General features: G+C 35.0%; 1 protein-coding gene across 3 annotated transcripts in view; it reads left to right on the top strand.

The window, feature by feature from the left end:
- Positions 1-1,556: 1,556 nt before the first annotated feature.
- Positions 1,557-15,967, top strand: part of LOC130848202 (UDP-glucuronosyltransferase 2B17-like) — a 28,036-nt gene continuing 13,625 nt past the window's right edge. The window contains exons 1-3 of one of the 3 annotated variants that reach the window (XM_057726328.1): positions 1,557-2,339; positions 8,311-8,459; positions 13,287-13,418. In XM_057726328.1, the coding sequence (XP_057582311.1) occupies positions 1,619-2,339; positions 8,311-8,459; positions 13,287-13,418 (1,002 nt within the window). In that variant the 5' untranslated portion in view covers positions 1,557-1,618. Of the gene's footprint in view, positions 2,340-6,652; positions 6,910-8,310; positions 8,460-13,286; positions 13,419-15,967 lie in introns of those variants that run through there. The other 2 variants (XM_057726329.1, XM_057726330.1) reach the window with 2 other exon arrangements.

Here is a 15,967-nt window from a genome sequence, read left to right as displayed (position 1 = left end):
TGAAGGACCTATGCAATATTTATCAGCAGGAACTGAAAGATTATCTATGGAACTGTACACTGAGGCATTAGATTGAGGAAAGTAGAACATAAAGTTGTGTATAGAAGCATGTTTTTAAATTTTGGACATAGGATTTAATTCCTAGGTTCAGGCTCTAGGAGTTGGTGGTAACAGAGTACTAGCATGCCTGTAGAAATGTGGAAAAAGTTTTCTAGTTATATATGGAAGAGGGTTAGTCTGGTCCCAGTTACACTATCATGGCCGGAAATGGAGTCAATACCTTAACTGACTTAATTACTAAGCAATTTAAACAACTTGGAATAGTCTTTAAGTAGACAAATTGAAGCAGAAACTGAGGAAGCTTTCAAAGAAAAAGGAAATTACCGTAATGTAGAAATTTAGTGAGTCACTGAACTCACATGTCAGAAAAAGTACATCTTATTTTTCCAGACTTCCTAATATTAAGAGCTTTTTTCTTTCAGAACTTTGAATATACCAACCAACTCTGTGCTGACCTGCAGTTTTTTCTGAGAAATCTAATCATATCCCTACAGACATTCCTTTGAATGAAATGAGGTGTTTTTCCTCTCATGTCTTTTTGTAATTTTCTCTTTGAATAATTACTGAATTATTTTCATTATTAGCCAACTATTCTTATGATAAGGCTATTATCATCATATTCTCCTATTGATTAATTGCTTGAAGAAAATTAACTTTCTAAGCAAAAAAGTTATAGATGATGTTACCACCCTAAATATTATTGAATCCATTTCTATACAAGGTCATGGCTTACAGATGTAAACAACCAAGCCAAAAAATGGAATTTTACATTATAAGAAATATCTTAGAATAAGAAAGCAAAGAAAATAGAAGTGGATACTCTGGAAGGAAGGATAAGATTATCAAGTTATGTTCTTCATGACTTTCCTTCTCCATTCTAAGATCTCTTCGCAACATCAGATTAATCTGACCTAGAATCTGAACTTTAATTCATATCTGCAGTAATAGTAAAAAGGTACATTTTTGTCTTTTTCATAAAGATAGATGTAATTTAGCAAAAAGGGTACTTTATTTAGCATCAGAATATTTATATTAAAATCTCCCTGCCCTAACTCCTCTTAAGGTGGACATATTATCTCCTTGTGGCAGTAAGTGATGGTCTCTTTCCTATACAGAATATCTAGCATAATTATCAGTAAGAGAAATACTACAGAGACCATTCTGTACAAATGAACATTTAAATAAAACCAGAGAAAAAGATCCAAAACATTTAGTCTTAATTGAATATGCATGACTGATGATGGATTTTCTTAACATTATTTAGAAGTTATTATGGATATGTGTTTAACTTTAAGCCCCTTACTTTTGATGTTCTCTAAAAGAAGTTTGTAAACTCTTATTCTGAGTTTTTTTCTCTAATTTATTTTTTATTTATTTTATCAACATTTTTTCCCATCACAACAGTTGCATTTCATTTTAATCTTTAATACAAAGTAAATAATTCAAAGTTCAGCCCAACCCACTATAAACTGGTTGGGGCAGTTAAGGAAGAGATCTTTGGATTATGAGTTTCATGTACTTGGCTTAAGCTCAGATTTAGATTGAGCAAGAGTTAACCATGAAGACTGTGAAAGGTTTTTGTGTCCTTCTCATGCTGCATCTATGCCTCTTTGATTCTGGAAGGACTGGGAAAGTACTTGTATGGCCTATGGATTTTAGTCATTGGATTAATTTAAAAGTTATTCTGGAAGAACTCCACCTTCGTGGACATGAGATAACCATTCTCGTACCTTCACCAAGCCTACTGATGGATCCTGCCAAGATTCCCTTTAACGTGGAGATCCTCCAACTTCCAGTAACTAAAGAAACTCTCATGGAAGAGCTCAATGCTGATCTCTATACAGTTTCTTTTGAACTGCAGAAACTCACATGGTGGGACATGCAAGTAAACCTGAAAAAATTGATGAATGGATTATTAGAAAAAGCCAAAAGAGTGTGTGACAGTGCTATAACAAATAAGGAGTTACTCAGCAGGCTACACGCAGCTAAATTTGATATCTGTATTGCTGACCCATTAAACTTTTGCGGGGAGTTGGTAGCTGAACTCCTCAACATTCCATTTATATATTCCTTTCGGGTTTCCTTCGGGAATGTAATTGAGAGATTGTGTGCTGGACTTCCTATGCCTTCTTCATATGTTCCTGGCAGTGCATCGAGACAGACAGACAACATGACTTTTATACAGAGACTGGTGAATTGGTTAGTGTATAAAGCTAGTGATATGGTTTATTCATATTATGTATTTCCAGAATGGGATGAGTATTACAGCAAGGCTTTAGGTAAGAGAAATTTGCATGTAATAATGTTTCTTATTTCATATGTAAAACGTAAGTATTTATTTGACTGTATGAAAATTTAGAAAAGTTCTTTTTTTTTAAGTGAGGTCCCATACTCTTGCTGCTAAACTGTTTTGAGTGAAAAAAATAATAAACATTTTTTAATTTTTTCTTTTATTTTTGTTTTATATGATTGAGTACTAAGCATATATCAGAGAAGGACTATTCTCTATATTTATGCATAAATCCTGCTTCATGCTACTAATATTTTTTGGAATATCTGGAGAATCTAAATCTGACAGTGTGCTTAATTTCAATAACCTTGGACTACTTCTCTCTTGTTCACTCCTCCTTTTTTACAGCCTGCTTTCTTTCTGATTAACCTGCTATTTCTTGGGCTTTCTTTTGCATCCTATCAAGGCTTGGTTGATTGATTGCAGGGCTTGTCATGTGTTGATCATGAAACTAGAAAATAAATAAATATATCTTGGTTTCATCTGCTCTTGTCTTAGAAAAGAGAAAGGAAAAGGAAGATTTTTCTTTAAAGGACTGTGTTTATAGACTTTTAATCTAAAATCATTTTTCCTTGTTGTTAGTGTTCTATTTATAATTGTATTAGAGGTCAACTAATGAGCTGTGACCATGAGCAAAAAGTTTTTCTCTATTTTAACAAGTCCGTTTACCCCTTTGTTTTTCCTTTTGCATAATTGATTTTTTATTTTAAAAAAATGTCATATAATTGTGTTTAGGATGATTTTGCCTAAAATATCTTTGAGGAAGCATACCCTGCTTATATTGTTAAGTTAGATTTTTTAAATATATATTTAACATGTAACAATGTATTAGTTTCAGGTGTCAGCAAAAGATTAATCAATGGTCAATATACAAAATAGATCACAAATTTTTATTGAACCAACTTTAGGATTATAACCCAGGAGATAATTTTTCAGAAAGCTCTGAGGAAAGTTCTGCCCATTAGAAGTTAAAAACTCAGTTGTATAAGTTTTTGAGATAAAGGGTTATATATCAAAGTGTTATACATTAGATACTGACAATTTACATAGGCCAATGAAGTGACTGGTGGGTCATTGTGACCCCTTATAAGATTAAGGAAGGAATATTATCTCTTAAGGAGTTATCTGCTGGCACCAGAAGGAAGTTGTTTTTTGTTTGTTTTGTTTTGTTTTTGTTTATTTGTTTGTTTTTGGTGAGTAGGCATTTCTCTCTCTTCTAAGGGGATCTAGTTAATGTATAATGCAGGTACACTAAAGGGGGGGTAGAATATTGGTTCAAATGACAGATAAAATTTTATATTAAATTTTTCTTGTCCTGCCTTAAAATCATTTTATTTTATCACAAGTATACAACATAATTATTTCATATGTGTACTATTGTGAAATGAACACCAAAAGAACTCTAGTAACACTTATCACCACACATAGTTACAGGTTTTTCATTTTGAGATGAGAACTTTTAAGATCTACTCTCTTAGCACGTTTCATATACACAAAATAGTATTATTAACTATAGTCACCATGCTGTACATCACATTCCCAGGACTTATTTTATAACTGGAAGTTCGTACCCTTTCACCACCTTCATCTGCCTATTATACCCACCTTCCAACCCTATGTATTGTACCCATCTGGCAACCACAAATCTGTTCTCTGTTTCTATGAGTTCATTTTCTTTTTTGTCTTGTTTTCTTTTTAGAGTTCACATTCAAGTGATGTCAAACAGTATTTGTCTTTCTCTGTCTGACATTTCACTTACCATGATTTCCTTTTTTCTCATGAGTTAAAAATATTCCATTGTATCAATATATATAATCATATTTTCTTTATCCACTCACCCACTGAAAAACATTTAATTGTTTCCATATTTTGGCTACCGTAAACAATGCTATAAAGCTACAATAAATATGGGAGTGCAGTAGTAGTTTTATTTTTAATTTCCTGAGGAACCTCCATACTGTTTTCCATAGTTTTGCACCAATTTACATTCCCACCAACAACGCATAAGGGCTCCCTTTTCTCCACATCCTCACCAGCATTTGTTATCGCTTGTCTTTTCATGATACTAACAGGTGTGAGGTGATATCTCATTGTGGTTTTAATTTGCATTTCCCTGATGATTAATAATTGTGAGCAGCTTTTTATGTACTTGTTAGCATTTGAATATCTTTTTTGGAAAAATGTCTATTCAGGTCCTTTGCTCATTTTTTAAATTGACTTGTCTGTTTTTTTGTACTGAATTGTATGAGTTCCTTAGATATTCTAGATGGTAACCCTGAATTAGATATATGGTTTGAAAATATTGTCTCTCATTTCATAAGTTGCCTTCTCATTTTATTGATCATTTCTTTTTCTATGTATAGTCTTTTCAGTTTGAATTAGTCCCATTTGCTTATTTTTAACTTTGTTGTTTATGCTTTTGGTGTCATATTTAAAAAATTATTGCCAGGACCCATATCAAGAAAATTTTCCACCATGTTTTCTTCTAGGAATTTTATGGTTTCAAGTCTTACATTGTAATCTTTAATTCATTTCCAGTTAATTTTTGTAGTGGAGTAAGATCGGGGTCTAGTTCCATTCTTTTGCATGAGAATATTCATTTTTTTCAGCAAGAATTATTTTAAAAACTGTCTTTTTCCACTGAGTATTTTTGGCTCCTTTCTGAAACATTAGTTGACCATATATGCATGGGTCTATTTCTGGGCTCCTGATTCTGTTCCGTTGGTCCATGTGTCTGTTTTTATGTCTGTACCATCTGATTACTATAGCTTTATAATCTCACTTGAAGTCAGAAAGTATGATGCATGCAGGTAGGTCTTTTTTCTCAAGATTGCTTTGGCTATTTGGGGTCTTTTCCAGTTTCAAATGAATCTTAAAATTGTTTTATTTGTTACTATTTTTGACAGGCTTATCTCTAATAACATATCATTACTAAAAAATTAGTTTATTTCTCAAAAATTAAAATTTTACTTTATAGTTGTAACTTCTTGTTTTATAGCCACTGCCCTTTCCATTTTTTCAGTATCTGCTCTCAATATCCTCTAGGAAATTATTTCTTCAACAACTCACAATCAACAGGAGAACTTTTACTAAACTATGCTGCCCAAGAATATGAAATATGTTCAAAAGTCATATGACCTGATCAGTCAACTTGCTTCATTGAAACATTTTCCTTACATTTTGTGACAGAAATAGGTGCTTATTTCTCTAGACCTGACCCTAAAAAAAATGTGGGCAGAAACTGCTGCACACATCACTCATCCATGTTCAGAGACCAAGCTACAAAAGGCAAAACAAAGAAAAGGTAACTTAAAAATCTCATCCTAATGACATCTTCTGAGTCATGGATCAAGCAGTGACTGATCTATAGCTGGATCGAAGTTGTTTGTTTACTTCTGGTTCCAGCAATTTGACACTCAGTTTTGGAACCTCTTTTATAGTGAAGCATTAGTGATGAGATATGATTCTGTCTTTGATTCTTTCCTAGCTCTTGGCACCTAGAATGTTCTTTTGGGAATATATCAATATTCTGAGAAAGAATAAACTCATAAAATAGAAGAAAAACATTTCATTTTCTCTCATAAATTTTAAAATGCTATTAGATATAGATTGTCATTCAGGATCGATTTAGAATCTTCATTACACAATGTATTCCAAGTATATTTTTCAAATTTAAAAATATAACATAATTTACATAATTATTAATTAAACTATGTAACCGATGGGTTCTAATAATTGAGGAGGAAACAAGTGAGATGACATCTGTTTCAAAAAGTATTTTGAGAAACTATTTATAAACATTTTGGGAGAAAAAAGAGTGTTAGGATAATATTATTAGGGTAGACACAAAATGGTCAATGTCTAATAGGTAAATAAAATCATAAAATCATAATTTAGGGGATAACCAGACATAAATATGCAAGTTATCACTTAACTTCACAGTATCAAAACACAAAAATCTGCAGTAAATCAATAATAAATACCAAAATAAAACATAGGTATATTTTTCTAAAGATGTAAAAAATCCTTCAATCGTTCATTCTTTAACAAATTCTCCAGCATAATATCAAAAGTAACATGCGCTATTGGAAATGTGGGAATAGCATTTCCAAATTTAAGATATTTTCTCACAATCTTTTTATCCAGATCAATTATATTTTTTACTTCTCCTACTATATTTTCATTTCAATAAGATGTATGAAGCACAATAGATTACTAAGGAGTGGAGATTTAACCAAAAAAGATATTATCTTGATATGAAAGAAAGCAAATCGATGATATGACCCCACAATTTACTCCTAGGTTTATAACCAAGAAAAATGAACACATTTATCCACACGAAACACATACGTGAATGCTCAGAGCAGCATTATCCATAGAAGCCAAGCATAAAAGCAACCCATTGTTCATCAACTGAGTGGATAAACAAAATGAAGTATATCTGTACAAAATATCATTCAGCAATAAAAAATAAAGATGTCTCACTACATCTGACCACACTGATGAACCTTGAAAACACTATGCTAAGTGAAAGGAGGAGGCACAAAAGACCACACGGAGTAAGATTTCATTTATGTTAAGTGAAATAACATTTTTCTGGAATAGGAAAATAAAAAAAGAAAGTAGATTAGTGGTTGTCAGGGGCTGGGAAGAGAGAGAAATGGAGAATGGTTGCCAATGGATATAGGATTTTGATGGGGAATCGCAAAATTTTCTGAAATTTAATACTGGTGATGGTTTCACAATGTTATAAGTATATGAAAAACTACACAATTGTTTATTTAAAAGGAAGACTTGCATGGTATTTAAATTATATCTCAATAAAACTGGCATAAAAAGGGCATGGGGATAAAGCATTTCACAAAGAGAATAAGATTGTACCCATGACTGATACAAATAAGGCTCCAAAATGGGACATGTCCGGGGACTGAAACTGGATTTTGAATGACTTTGACATTATAGAAACAAACCCCTCAACTACTGAGATCTGCTTGTGATCTCTTATGCAGATAGATTTTCCTGGCAGTTAAAAATCTCTCACATTTTCTAATCAAAACTTAACACACTTAGAGCACCAAGGAAAATATTTTAAAAGCCATGTGGTGGGAAACCAGATAGCTATGGTTTCCTCCTATCAGTGATATGGGGTACATATTTCAAAAGGACACCGAAATTCTGGGTAAGGTTCCTTATACTTCATTGATTATATAGAATTCAGAAATGAAGTTTTGTTTCCCAACTACGTAAAATGATTTAATTCAGAGTACTAAATTCGAGTTCTTATTCTGTTAATATTCACTTGATTTCCACTTCAATTGAAAGGGGCCCATTTTGTACTGTTTGTCAGCAAATGTGTCAAAATAGCAAATATTTCACCATCAGATTATGATGCAGTACTCTATCTTCACCAAAGAGGACAAAGTCTTATGAAACAGGAACTTTCATTTTGTATAAAAGAAGATGATCACTTTAAAAGTTTTATTGAAAGATTTCCATTCTGGATACAATGTAATTAGTTGTGGCAGCAAACTCCCAAACACCAGGAAAGAAGAAGACTGATCAATAACAAAAGCTGTTATTAAAGATATCAGAGGCTTTGGGGGCAATGAGGATGAGATAAAATGGAATTCCAGAAGAGGAGGAGATTCTGTCATAGTAGGCTGAGTATCACCAGCTGAGTATATTGTTCCTTTCTAGGAGCACGTGCTGATTCTGAGTATGGAATAGAGCTCAGGCTTAGCTAAAGCAGAAAGACTCTGTTGGCAAAGAGAAAACAGTAATCTGTGTTTGGTTCTTCGTAATCTCACTATTGTGTACTCTTGGAGGGGAAAAGGCCTATTGATTTCTCTTGGGTTGCATAGAACAAATATTGGTTCTTTATAAAGATTTTTCTTAGAAAATATGTAAAACATGTCCACTTAACATATCATTTTCCCCTATCATCTTTCATTTTTGTTCAGGAAAACCTACCACCTTATGTGAGATTATGGGGAAAGCTGAAATGTGGTTGATTCGAACATACTGGGATTTTGAATTTCCATACCCTTACTTACCTAATATTGAATTTGTTGGAGGACTGCACTGCAAGCCTGCAAAGCCCCTACCTAAGGTAATTAAATGTGCTTCTTTTTGCCTCTCTGAGTATTAACCTCCTGGAATGATTTCTAGTTTATTATTTTTAGTATTTGATCCTCAAACTGAAAACCTGGACACAGGAATTAATGGGAATTATTCACCTTAAACTGTTATACTACCAAAAGCATTTACTACGTTATCATGGTAATCGTTAGTGATGCTCATCAAATATGCCAGATATTTGACAAAAATAAAATTCCTAGCCCCTAGGTTTAGTGGAATTGTCCAACACTCTCTGGGCAATGAGTATGAGCTGAAGTGACATGATTTACTTCCAGGTCCAACACTTAATTGTCATGTCCAGATACTCCAGAGTTCTCTTTTCCTTTGTGATGTCAATGGCATGTGTTCCAGAGAAGCTACTCTGTCAGTCTGAATCCTGGTTAAAGAATACGTGTAACAATAAATAGATATATGGTAAGAGAAAGAAGCTGTTCCTTTAAGACACTGAGATTTTTATGCTACAAGTTATTTAGCATAACGTAGTTTAAGACATGGACACAGTAGGGAAATTATAATACTTTGAGAAAAGATGAAAAAGAGATGGGGTGGTTCACCCAAAATCCTGGCAGAACTTCAGTAATGATGATTTGTTTGCTTTGAATAAAGGAGAGAAATTAGCCTGGAGAGATGACCAGAGGATAGGTTCTGTAAAAAGAAAATGGACAATGCTAAGTATTCTTTACTTCAAATTTAATATCAATTAAGGCTCAATGTATAATTTTTAAGCAGTAATGTGATACAGTTTATCTTTTCATAAATATTGGCTATTGATTATTTGGAATGGAGCAAGATTTATAGCAGGGAAATGGGCTGAGATAGAGATGCAATAGTTCCTTCAAGATTTTATAGAGATCCAACCTACGATGTGATAACAATTTTGATTATGAATGGAGAGATTTAGGAAGTATTTACACAGAAAGTCAATAGGATTTTCTGATAGGCTGGAGATGGAGATTAAGGGAGAGAGTTGCAGAATTAATCCTTGGCTTTTTGTTTCTTCTATATGTCGTTCCTTTATATTTATTATTTTGTATGGGAATTTAGTAGAGAATATTCTCATTTACTAAGGTGGAGAAGGAAAGGGGAGCAGTTGTGAGGGAAAATGATTGATTCATCTTTGTGTATGCTGAATGAGGTACAATACAATGTCTAGCAAGCAGCTGTTCAATACATTGCTTTCATCTCAGGAGAAGGTCAATGCAGTATTTGTGAAGTTTTTAAAATTAATACATTATTTTTAGAGACATTTACATTCACAGCAAAATTAAGCACAAAGTATAGAGGGTTCCCACCTATGTCTTGCCCTCTCTAGGTCTTTCTTAAACTTTTTTTTGTATCTTCTAGATACACACCTCCTTTCTGTTTCCAAGATCTTGGATCATCTTTATTATCATTACTCTGAATTCTTTTTCAGATAGTTTGCTTATCTCTTCTTTATTTCATTGTTCTTGTGGGTTTTTCCTTTGCTCCTTCATCTGCAACATATTTCTTTGTTGTCTCATTTTGTCAGATTTACTATGTTTGTGGTCTCCTTTCCTCAGGCTGCAGGACTGCAGTTCTTCTTGCTTCTAGTGTCTGCCCTCTGATGGGTGAGGCTAGTCCAGAGCTTGTGATGTTATTCCCTTGATAGGAGGTTTGATTGGTGGTGTGGTGATCAGAGCCTGCCCTAGATATTGAGCAAGGCCTTTCCACTGCCCTGTCAGAGGCATGGCCTCATTCCTCATTGTTGGAGTAGAGGTCCCCAGATCTGTTTCTTACCTGTGATTCTGATCTGCAGTGCAAGGTACATGGGATTGGAGCAATCCCACTGGGAGAGAAGCCACTGAATTTCCCTATTTTGGAGGTGTTCACCTGTGAATGTGCTCTGTTGTGTCTCCTTTCACCTGTTGTGCAGGCTTACAAAGTACACTGTTGCTGGCACTGCCCTTGGCCCCCCCTTAACTGTGGGCATGCTGGCAATTGGCCCTTGTGACTCTCAGGAGTTGCTTTTACCCAGCTACTGGCTCGCATCCACTGAGGTTAGGTCCCTGTACTGCAGTAGTCACGCGCCTGGGTCTGCTGTGGCGTCTATGCAGGCAGCTCGAACTCTGGTCTGTCCCTATCCCAATGTGTATGTGCCCATGGAGCCCACAACTGCCAAAGCCAAACTCACCCCAGCGGCAAGAGCATTTGTTTTCCTTTTGGATGTTTTACGGTTGCTGAAATTAGGAGGCTGTCAGTGGAGATTAACTGCAGTTCCAGGAGAGGTTCCAGCTCTTCTTCCTTAGTCACATAGCAGCTGTAGGGCTCAGCTGTGGTTTTAGCCCCTCCTCTGGGTGAATTTCCTAGTGGAGGGAGCTATCTGCAGGCTCCTGGGACAGTGAGGCGTATCCCATCACCCACTGGCAGATTTCCTAGTAGCAAGAGGTTTCTTCATGCTCCGGGGATGGCAGGGCAACTCCTGGCAACCATGGGCTGATTTCCCAGTTGGGGGAGTTATCCTCACCCTCCCAGGACAGTGGAGCAGGTCCCAACACCCATTGGCAAGCTTCCCAGTAGCAAGATCTATCCGTGCACTCCCGGGACAGAAAGGCAGGTTCTGGCAGCCACTGCCAGATTTCCCAGTCACGGAAGCCTACCCCACCCTCCCAGGATAGCATGGCAGGTCCTGGGGCTTTCTGGCAGAATTCCCAGTGGCTGGATATATCTGCCCCTCTGGGTCAGCAGGGGTGGGTCCTGTGAACTGCTGGTGGAATTTCTAGTTTTGGAAGCTGTCCGTGCCCTTCCCAGTGAGCAGTGGTGGAGCCCGGGCTGTGCCCAGGCTGTTGCCATACCTAATCCTGGTCCTCTCCCTGGGACTGAGGTTTGGAGTCTGAGCTTCAGCACCGACCCTCAGACCCCTACCCTCACCAACAGAGGACTATCTCAGGTTGGGGATCTCAGAGTGGCAGTAATGATCCTCTGTACAGGTTACTCTCCATTTTGCTTTCCACAAAGCTGTTGCTGCTCTCTGCTTTTTAGGCTCCAAAACTTCCCCTCCATCCAGTCTAATTTCTCCACTGGTAAGGAGCCTTCCCAAATTGCGGGAAACTTTCCTCCTTCACAGTTTCCTCCCTGAGGCACAGGCCCCATCCTGATTCCTTCTTTTTCTTTTCCTTTTGCCCTACCCTGTTATGAGGAGGTTTTCTTGTCTTTTCAGATCTCTGAGGTCTTCTGTCGGTGCTCAGTAGCCGTTCGTGTGAATCATTCCACTTGTAGATGTGTTGTCAATGTTTCTGGGGAGGGAGTTGAACTCTGCTTCCTCTTCCACCACCATCCTGAGCCCCTCTTCTGTACTATGTATTATGGTCTGATTGAAGTAGTCCCCAGTATTTCCTTTTCTTTACCAAAGTTCATAATTATTATGAAAATGTATTTTTCTTTATAAATTTTAAAATATTTCTTAATTTTCAAGAAAATTTTACTGTAATTGAGAAGAAATATAAAGAGATGGATAGCTTTACATATTAAATCAATCCATCAAAAATATAGTGTAATGATTAATTTTATGTGCCAATTTGCATAGACCAGGTACCCAGCTAAATTTAGCCAAACACCATTCTGGAAACTTCTGTGAGGGTATTTGTCAATGACATTAACATTTAAATATGTGCACCTTGAGTAAACAAATTGCCCTTCATTATGTGGATGAGGCTCATCCAGTTAGTTGAAGACCTGAATAGAACAAAAGACTGAAGTCTGCCAGTAGACAGCCTTCAGATTTGAACTGCAGCAGTGGCTCTTCTCTGAGTCTCCAGCCTGATGGCCTGTTCTGCAGATTAAACTTGCCAGCCTCCATAATCATGTGAGTCAATTCCTTCATATAAATCTCTTTCCTGTCTTTCCATTTAGAGTCTTACACATTTTTTTTCTTCTCTTCTATAGTTGAATTAGTTTTGTTAGTAGTTCAACATAGGGTGAAAAGATTTCTTTTTACTTCATCGTGATTAGATATGGTATTTTTATTTTGAATGCAAAGCCACATATTTCTATTACATTACTGCCAACCTCAGAGTATGCATTATAGTTATTTCTGCATGTCTTATCTGGTCAGAAAGTTATATGACTACCTCATTTCTAAATGTGTTTGTAGAAGCTTATAAAAAGAGAAAATATAACCAATATAGAAAAAAAACTGAATTTAGACAACAGAACAAGGTAAATACACTAAAAGTATGTCATTCTACTGACTGTGACTCAGCAGAAAACTGAAAGATAATCTTATTAGCATCCAAGGCTAAATATGAATTGAAGCACTAGAATTATTTAACTTAAAACAGGAATCAAAAGTTTTTCATTTGGAGCAATGTGGAGAGGATGTTGGAAAGCAATAGAGAGTATGGGATATAGTCATTGGCTTTACAATCAACAAGCTTAACTTAGAAAAATGCCTCTGCCAGCTACTGCTGTGTAGCCTTGGAAAAATTACTTAACCTTTCTGAGATAGAGTTCTCATCTGCAAATGTATATATATCTCAAGATTACCATATATCTAAGCTAAATGATACATGTAAAGAACTCAGCAAATGGCAAAAGATACATGTAGTCAATAATTCGTAAACACAAACATATCTCCAAAGTGCTGAGAGGGAACTTCCAATTTGAATCATTTTTAACTTGTCTAATAACCAATGATTTCAGGTGATATTTTATACTCTGAAATGGTTAACATATGAAAAAACAGAATTATTCTAATAATTCAGACACATTGAGAAAAGTATATGACATCTTATTCTTATAATTGTAAACTTTCATATTACAAAGACTGTTTTCTTCACAGGAGTTAGAAGAGTTTGTTCAAAGCTCTGGAAAAGATGGAGTTGTGGTGTTTACTCTGGGATCAATGGTCAAAAACCTCTCAGAAGCAAAGTCTAATATGATTGCATCAGCCCTTGCCCAGATTCCACAGAAGGTCAGATAATCATAATTTGTGAGGGGTAGCTGTTTTAAAATCCATGAAGAACTCCTTAAAATTGTGTTTAAAAATGTAGGAAAAGTTTTTGTTATTGTTACTGTCAATTTTACTAAGCTATAAAGAAAAAACTATTAAATGTTAAAACAGTATAATTGATTGCTATCCTACTTTAAACCTGGCATTACTAACAGGAAAACATATTGCAGTATTTTCTTTAAATAATGAGCTAAAGCTTAATCATTCATGCTGTTAATCAGTAAGCTTTATGCCTAAGTTTTAAGGCTTGCATGTAATCTTACATTGTTTTATTGTTCCTATTTGTTTTTTAAATCTGAGACATATAAACAAGTTACAACTTCCATGATGGAGAATTAAAGGAATATATATTTAAAAATATAGCCTTGATTCACAGGATGCCTTGGGACTATATTTCCTCATATTTAATGGTTTTTGATCAGGCCCTGGTTAAGCCTGCAACTGACAGCTAAGAATCCTGGAATACTCCTAAATAATGATTCTTCTATTTAAAGAGTTGAAAACTTTAATAATACAGTAAAGATTTATGCAATTTATTATGTTCCCCAGAATTATAATTTTTATTGATACCATTCTAGGTTATAACTGACTGATGTTGTTCTTAAACTACCAGGGACATGTTTCCCTTAGCTTTAGTTAAAATAGAGAATTATGTGTAATTTTAAGTTACAGATGCTCACAATAATTATTGTATTCATAACCAAATTACTTTCAAAAATTGTTTTGTGGAAGCAGTACACATTTAAATATTTAATCTAAAAAAGCAGCTTCATGAAAATATGAATTTTCAATTGTATTAAAATACAATGCTTAGGGGTGAAACCAGGGCAGAATCAGAAGCACCAAGACATGTCTCTCTACATAAACAAAACTGTATTAGCAAAAACTATCTGAAGTAACTATATTGGAACTCTGGACTCTAACTGAGCACTTGCAACACACAGTGGAAAGACTGAGTGGAAATTGTGATTAATTTTAGTCAATTTCAACCCTTTAGAATAGTAGCAATTTCAAAGCCTCCATTGCCCAGTCTCATAGCAGCCAACATACCTGCATTCCTGGTGTGATTTTGTGGAGCCATGGTGGGCAATAAAGAGTTTATCTTCCAAATATTGGGGTTCTTCATTCCAGTTGCTTATTATTACATTTTATCATTGAGGTGTAGGCACAGAAGTTGGCCAAGTGTTTCAATCTTCATTAGAAGAAGCACCTTCCAGGGGTTTTAAAGGATCAGCACTATTTTTTTCTTATTTCCCTTTTTTTCCCATTTGGGAACCATACTTTAAGGAATTAGGCCAGAAGAAAAAAACCTCAAACACAGTGGAATTCAGAAAGCTAAGTGGTTGTTCAGGGAAAGATATAGGCTCACAAAAGAGCTGAGAAGACCTAAAGTTTAACCTCAGCCTGATTCATGACAAAGAGAAATACTTCAACAATCAAACAAACAAAAAAATCAAACCCTATCAAAGGGGCAAATCAGATTTCTGGAGTTAAAACTTTACAAAAATCAAATGCACAATGTTCAAAAAATATCACAAGACATACAAAGATAGATGAAAGTATGACCCAATCAAAGGAATAAAATAAATTGGGAGAAACAATTTCTGAGGGATCCTGGATTTTGGAATTAATAAAAAAAAAAAAAATTCTAAAATCACTGTCTTAAAGATTCACAAAGAACTACAGGAAGGCAATGATAAAGAGAAGAAAATGATGCAGAAATATAAGGAAATACTGATAATGAGAAAGAAATTAGTTTTAAAAAGGACCAAAAAGAAATTCTGGAGGTAAAAATTACAATAACTGAAATGAAAATTTCGACACAGGGTTCAAAATCAGACATGAGTAGGCAAAAGCATCCACAGACGTGAAGAAAGGATATTTGAAATGATCGAGTTCAGAAAACAGAAAGAAAAACAAATGAAGAAAAATGAACAAAGCCTGTAGACTTGTAGGACACCATCCTGTGAAGGAGCATACACATTGTGGGAGTCCCAGAATGGGAGAAATGGGCTGAAAGACTATTTAAAGAAATAATGGCTTAAAATAACTGCAATTTAATGAAAGGTGTGAATCTATATATCCAAGAAGCTTAATGAAACTCAAATAGGATAAACTCTAAGAGACCTACACCAAGACACTACAATCAAGTTGTTGAAAGTCAAAGATAATGAGTTAAAAGCAGCAAAAGTGAAGGAATTCATCACATAAATGGTATCTTTAATATGATAATCAGTCAATTTCTCATCAGAAACCCGGAGTCTAAAAGGCAGTGGGTTGATAAATTCAAAGTGCTGAAAGAAAAAAAATTGTTAACTGAGAATTTTATATCAGGCAAAATGTCCTTCAAAAATGAAGTAGAAATTAAGACATCCTCAGGTAACCAAAGTTGAGGGACATCATTAACACTAGACTTTCCCTGTAAAAAATTGCAAAAGGGAGAATTTCTGGTTAAAATGAAAGGCTGCTAGACAATAACACAAAATCATCTGAAGAAATAAAGATCTTCA

Source organism: Hippopotamus amphibius, chromosome 3 (genome assembly GCF_030028045.1).
Source record: "Hippopotamus amphibius kiboko isolate mHipAmp2 chromosome 3, mHipAmp2.hap2, whole genome shotgun sequence".
Lineage (NCBI taxonomy): Eukaryota > Metazoa > Chordata > Mammalia > Artiodactyla > Hippopotamidae > Hippopotamus > Hippopotamus amphibius.
Note: the sequence above shows the minus strand (reverse complement) of the source record. Positions and strands in the feature narration are given on the sequence as shown.